This window comes from Limulus polyphemus, unplaced genomic scaffold (assembly GCF_000517525.1).
Source record: "Limulus polyphemus unplaced genomic scaffold, Limulus_polyphemus-2.1.2 Scaffold1421, whole genome shotgun sequence".
Lineage (NCBI taxonomy): Eukaryota > Metazoa > Arthropoda > Merostomata > Xiphosura > Limulidae > Limulus > Limulus polyphemus.
The window spans coordinates 249572-256619 of NW_013667031.1; the positions used below are offsets into that span (position 1 = coordinate 249572).

At 30.6% G+C, this 7048-nt stretch overlaps 2 protein-coding genes across 2 annotated transcripts in view; one reads left to right on the plus strand and one right to left on the minus strand.

Annotated features, from left to right (window-relative positions):
- LOC106463484 (glyceraldehyde-3-phosphate dehydrogenase 2-like) overlaps window positions 1-945 on the minus strand; it is a 5488-nt gene extending 4543 nt beyond the window's left edge. The window contains exons 1-2 of the mRNA XM_022390985.1: window positions 832-945; window positions 3-159 (exon numbers count right to left, since the gene is read on the minus strand). Of these exons, the coding sequence (XP_022246693.1) occupies window positions 3-159; window positions 832-932 (258 nt within the window). The 5' untranslated portion in view covers window positions 933-945. The remainder of the gene's footprint in view (window positions 1-2; window positions 160-831) is intronic.
- A 3357-nt stretch (window positions 946-4302) lies between these two features.
- LOC106463487 (mitochondrial 2-oxoglutarate/malate carrier protein-like) overlaps window positions 4303-7048 on the plus strand; it is a 17258-nt gene continuing 14512 nt past the window's right edge. The window contains exons 1-2 of the mRNA XM_013923526.2: window positions 4303-4526; window positions 6592-6653. Coding sequence (XP_013778980.1) covers window positions 4447-4526; window positions 6592-6653 — 142 coding nt within the window. The 5' untranslated portion in view covers window positions 4303-4446. The remainder of the gene's footprint in view (window positions 4527-6591; window positions 6654-7048) is intronic.

Consider the following 7048-nt stretch of genomic DNA (forward strand, 5'->3'; position numbering starts at 1 on the left):
ACAAACATAGGGGCATCAGCTGAGGGAGCAGAGATAATAACTTTCTTAGCTCCACCTTCAATGTGAGGCTTTGCCTTTTCAATTGTTGTAAAAACACCAGTTGATTCCACAACATAATCAGCACCAGCTTTTCCCCACGGAATAGCATTGGGTTTCATCCTTTAGAAGAAAAAAACAAATGAAGTAAATTAATTTTTCTTCTACTTTCAAAAAGTTCCTGTACCTAAAACTTTCTATATTAAGATGGCAATATGTTAAAAACTGAACTTCCCACTTACGTTACAAGCCGGCCATACCAAATATACTTCCCACTTACGTTACAAGCCGGCCATACCAAATATACTTCCCACTTACGTTACAAGCCGGCCATACCAAATATACTTCCCACTTACGTTACAAGCCGGCCATACCAAATATACTTCCCACTTACGTTACAAGCCGGCCATACCAAATATACTTCCCACTTACGTTACAAGCCGGCCATACCAAATATACTTCCCACTTACATTATAAGCCGGCCATACCAAATATACTTCCTACTTATTTCTCATGCAGTTTTGGTTTGGAAGCAAAGTTATTTTTGTAAATAACAAAAACTACATATTTTTATTACAATTACAAGGACATTTTCTAGTTATATGGAATGATACATTGCAGAAGTTCATTGTAACTCTTCCGTTATAAATTTATAGACTGAGTAATGCTTTAGGTTATTTAGATAGTTTTATGCAGTTTAATGAACTGAAAGCAAATTAAGTCAACTGATTATAATCTGTATGGTCAAAAGTTAAACATTGCAATTACTGAATAAATATTCAAGACTTTACTTACTCTTGGAAAACTTGAATTTTATGTCCACCTACAATTAACACACCTTCCTCTGCTTTGATCTCTCCTTTGTAGCGACCGTGTGTGGAGTCGTATTTGAACATGTATACCTGTCAAAATAAGTGTCCAAAATTCATCAAGTCTAAAAAAGGGGGAAATTTAAAATTTGTGGCCATGCAAACAGATGTTAAAACAAATGAGAAGTTTAAGAGTCAGATCACACTCATTATGAAAATAACTTAAATTTATTAACTAAATAAGTGTAGCAAATTTGGATTTGAGTTTACTTAAGCATCAACACTACAAGACTATCTAACATATTGTTGCATTTAAATACATTAATAGCCTGTAATACTTTAACTTGGATTACCTAATTTACATTTGAATTTTTAGATGATAATGCTGTTTAAAATACCAGAAACTATGTGAAAGCAATAATTTTTTTAAAAGTTTTCCAACTGTGACAAATGGTTAAGTTTTCTACATACACCGTCTCTAAATACTCTCATAAAGGATTAATTAGACAGCTTATTATGTCAATCTTATCTCAAGGGCAATAATGTTCTATCCAACAATATTTATTTTTTTAAGATGCCTCGTGGCTTATTGTATTCTTCATAAAATGACCCTTCTATCCCCAGTATTATTCTAGTGGCCATTCTTTGAATTTTTTCTAATTAAGTCAATATCCTTTCATAGATATGAAGGCAAAAACTGTATTTTAAATGAGACCTAAGTAGTGATTTGTAATTTCCTCTTTTTAACATGAAATCGGTATATTTAACATAATTTGAGCAACTTTTACCAGTATCCTTTAATATACAGAATTTGTAGTACCTGTTGATTGGTTATATTTCTTTTAAATCTTAAGACATGTTAATTATTACAATGAATTTTCAACAATACCATATTTCAAGCTATACTTTTATATTTTCAGGGACTTCCTCCTCAGTAGTTTCACAGCCTACCACACAAAACAATGGCAAAAGTTGGAATTAATGGGTAAGGCTGAATTTTTATTTTATATTTTGCTCTGATAAAAAATCTGTCTGCAACATGCAATAACCTAGTGACATTTTCTGAATGTGGAAAATTTGTTTTTAAATTATTTGTATTATTAACTAACATCTTTGTATCTTGCCAATTCTTTGATTGTTATTTAATTTAGTAACATTGAGATTTTTTTCCCCCCATAAACTTTAAAGGTTTGGACGTATTGGTCGTCTGGTACTCCGCTCCTGTTTGGACAAGGGAGTTGAAGTTGTAGCCATCAATGATCCCTTTATTGATCTTAACTACATGGTAAGCTTTCACAAATTTTGTTCAATAAAATCTCATTTTACTTTGAGAAAAGAAGGACAAGAGATAATCTTATTGAAGTTTACTAGACCATTCATGGGATAAACAGGTTAAATACCTCTGATTTCTTTGTGCTGACAAGAGAATAAGTAGACAAGTTTAAAATATAGAAAAAAAAAACAATCTTGTCTCCAATTAAGGCAGTTTAGTTTTAAGGGGGTGATTGATTTATGGAATGAGTTGCAATTAACAGTAAAATATTTCCTGAAAAATAAAGGGTGTGTTAAGTTTCAACTTTTTTCTCAGGAGTTGGTGTACAACCATGACAGACAAATTGTTTCCTTGTTATGATTAATGTTATTCAAAACACAATAGTATTTACTCTTTCTCTCAAATTTGATCCCGAGATTAAAATTGAAAACTACTGACAATATTCATATTACAAGTGGGTTAAACAAAAGGAGAAGGTTAAGCCATCTCACTGGTGAATTGAACAGATTAATTTTCATTCCAAAAGAAGATTCACTGATAAAAATAATTTATCCATAATTAGGCTGTTAGTGTCACAACATAAATGCACCAACTTTTTCTGAAGTTTGTTTTATATTTTACTACCTTCGTACAAACCAATTAATATCTGCAGATCAGATCATAAGTAATTATTATTAGTCCTACATAACTATTTTTTTTTTAAATGCTCCTTAGATTCTTCTGTAAAAGAAACGGACATTTTTCCGTACATTTTTACAATCACAAACAATTTTCTATACTATCCATAAATTACTTTTTTTTCATTAAACCTTAAATGTAATTCATACAACTGCACTTTGTATATGTTTAAAACCTATTACAACACATAGACTACTTAATATTTAGTTGTATTAAATGTTAATAAATATTCCAAAAGCATCCTATAAGTATAAAAAACTAACTTCTAGGCTATGACCTTACCATGTTTCAAGGTCAAAAACTAGAAAGATTTTAAAATAAAATGAGCAAACTTTATATGATGTCTACATTCAAAATACCAAGGTTATTGTTAAAATAAAACTTAAATCTTAACATTTATAACAATTTAGAAAAATTAAATATTTAGTAAAATGCACTGCAATTTTAGGGAGTACACTACATAATTAGTCTTAATTTTAGTAATGGTGCTTAATTCGGAAAAAAACAAAATGGAATCCTCAATAGCCGCGACGCTTTAAATTATTTTAGGCAGGATTGGAGCAAGTCCTTTGTGTTAGCTACATTTGTGTGCGTCACAAATACGACGCGTGAAGTGCGCGTATACCCGATAAGATTTTATTACTCACCAGAATCTTTACAAACCTACCCTCAAATTGAAATTCTTTTAGGCAGGATTAGAGTAAATTAATTTACATGACTTTAGACGTGGTCAAATATATCAATGGAAAGGGTTTGACTTCCCGAATACAAAACTGTAATTAGACACAAAATCAGTCAAGAGATGATGGAGCTAATAGTTAAAAGTTTGTACTTGAAAAACTCGGAGACATTCTAATATTTCTATGACTATGAGCCACTATGCTGCGGCTAATAAAGAGTACTGGATAAACGTGCAAGGGTTGGGAATTTTGAGATTTTGTAGCTACTCTTACGTTGAGAATGGCGAGAGGGGGGGGGGGAAGAGTTAACGTAGTTGACAATGTCAGGCAAATACCACTTTACATGCACCGAGACGTATAGAAAACTGGGTTCCGACTTTACGTTAGTAAAAATTCAAAACAAGTTATGGATCTCGGGTCCTGATATTTCTGAATAAAAGTAAACCGAAGCCCTGAAGCAAACTAAGTACAGTTCTGATCTTTGCGAACCGTTGACTACCGACCAAGCATGGATTGACACAATAATATTAATAATAGTAAAACAAAATTAGCTACATTTATCCCGAGTATGTTTTAAATTTAAGTTACCTACTTACTGACGTTTGACTTTGAGCGTTACTATATCTTTTCTTTGTTACTTTTATTTTCTAAGATACACTTGCAGCAGTAGTAATAGCAGCGATAATACAAGTTTATATTTTACATTTTGTAACAATAAATTAAGAAACGTGCAGTTGAATTAAAACATTTTGTAATCGATTAGAATAAAAAGTTAAGATTTCTTTGTAACTCACACTCACCTTAAACAAGGTCACACGAGATAACGAGAGCCACGTGCAAGAGGTTTTATATATAATAGGAATATACACGGAACTCTGGGATATAATCTCCTCTCAGGGCACATGGTTATCGAATATACAATTTCTAGCTAGCCGAAGACATACTGAGTCGAGATTTAAAATCAAGGAAAATGTCTGCTTCCAATTCGCCCTCGAAGCAACCGGCGCAAATTCCCAAATCACTCCGTTTCCTTTTCGGAGGAACGGCAGGGTATGAATATGTTTCGATAATTTTATATAATAACATGTATATAATTTAGCTGACTGAATGTATTAGGTAACTCAAGGGAAATACTTAAAATTATACAATTACAAACTGTGTAGCCTATAGGTTAACAATGTATGTAATACACTAACACTAACAGTGTAAGTTACAAGGATTTACGCTTCACAACGACCTAAGTCTCAAGGACGCACTATATAAATCTCTCATTCATAATAAAGATTTGTAGGATATATATGAGAAAAATGAATGGGGATAGAATAATATATTACTCAAACGTTAACTGGAACGATTAACAATTAAATTTCAACTATAACTGAAAGAAGAAAAATCAGTAGATGGATGAGTGGTGATAAAATGTTTGAAGTTTAAATGAAAAACTTTTGGAGGTGAACATATGACTCATATGTCATGAGTCCAGTAAGAGAAATTGTGTAAAGTTTTAAAAATTAGCAAGAAATAAAAATGATGTTTCATAAAACATTGATTAAAAAATCGTTTTAAACTGATTATAATTGAAATTATTATGCATAATATACTATAAAGTGAAATAAAAATAAATTAAGTAGTTAAAACGTTCCAGGGTGAAGGACAATTCCAGAAAAATGTTTAATCAATGAAGAAAGGTGAAATACCCATTTTTAGTTTGGTTGATTTTTCCTGGTAAGTGGTGGAAATTTATACACAAAACATGCAAAATGAAATAATCAGTTAAGTACTTATAAAGATGTCGAACTTGAGATATGAAGTAAGAAAATATTAAAGTATTGGTATATGTAACTTATGAGTAGTAGCTTTTCATCATTATAAGACATGTAATTCATATAATCATAGTAGCTTTCTTTAAAAACTTGTAAACACCTAGTTTTACCACATAACAACTGGAGATAACATTATTGCAAAGTAAACTTATGACAAAATGAAAAGTACCTTAAGTGGTATCATCACAGGAGTATAATAATCCACTAGGCTGATGTCTGGGACTACAAATATATGAGCTTTGGCTACCATGAATTTCACAAGTACTAGCCTGAAGCTAGTATGGTTCTGCATGCATGTTATTCGAATTATATAATCAATTATTAAAGTTTATTTACACTACTACCCATTGTTACTTTTCTATCAAATTGTTATATATGTACTGTAATTGAAAGTTTTGTAACTTTGGTGGCCTATTTATCTGTGATAGGCTAATCCATCATAAGCCTGATATACAAACACGAGTGACTCAGTACTGACTTGTAAATTTCAATATCCGGTTATTTCTTTATGTATTTATAACCTTTTATAATCTACAAGATTATTATTTTTTTTTACTGAGAAGTTTATTAAAGGAGATAATAGCCACTTGGAATTCTGCAAGCTTTTTCTTACATATGACTGAATATTGAACCACTGCGTAGTTGTTTTGATTTTTTTTGTGCTTCTAAACTGAATGATTTGTTCAAAGATTGTACTATTTGCACAAGTAGAATTTAATTTCAGGTTGGTACATTTCTCATGCCTATTAGTCTAGCTAGTACATCAAAAAAAAATTATGCCCTTACATTGTTTCATTTGATGAGTGTCTTGTAGTATGCTTTATGGTTTTCTGTGTAAAATATCAACCATAACTGGGATTAAAAATCACTCGGTGTATTGTTAAGCATGTTTTTCATATATAACCTTGTCTGAAGATCTTTCTTATTTTATGTTAAAACATGATCTTATGTAATAAATATAGGGAATACTAAAATTGAAACATATATGAAAAATGGGACTTTCATATTATTATGAATACTCTGCCTAAACAACGTATCAATGGTATATTATGGTATGAAAATATGGCACAGTATGATGTCATTAGTAAATAAGTAGATTTCACTTTCTTAGCCTAACTTATATTTTCTAATGAGATGTTATGTGCCCATGATACCTTTTGAAAAATATTTTTTTACATCATCATATGATTTGATTTCATTTGCATCTTACAAACATAATGACTGTGTGTATTTGTGTACAGTCTGTATGTAATAATACACTTTTGTATATTCTTATATGTAATGCATTATAGGATGGGAGCCACTTTATTTGTTCAGCCTCTTGACCTTATCAAGAACCGCATGCAGCTAAGTGGTATGTACATAGTTTGTGGCATACTAGAACTTATAGTTAACTAAATCATACAACAAAAAAAAAACAGGGATTCTTAACTTTGATCAAAGCAACTTACGTAGATCAAAATTAAAAACCAACCTATTTATAAATATGGCTAATATAATATACTATTCTTCTGTCCTTTCTTGCAATGATTAGAATTAATTGTTTCATCAATTTGTTACCCTCACTTCTAATGATATTTTTAGCTATAATCCCAATAATTTCTCCAAGCTTAACTAATACTGTTAATGACATAAAGAGTATAACTTAAGTACATAAACACAAGTGATAAGACATGGAATTTAGTCAATTATTTAGTTTCTTGTTTTTGTTGATTTATCTTTATATATATATATATATATATATATATA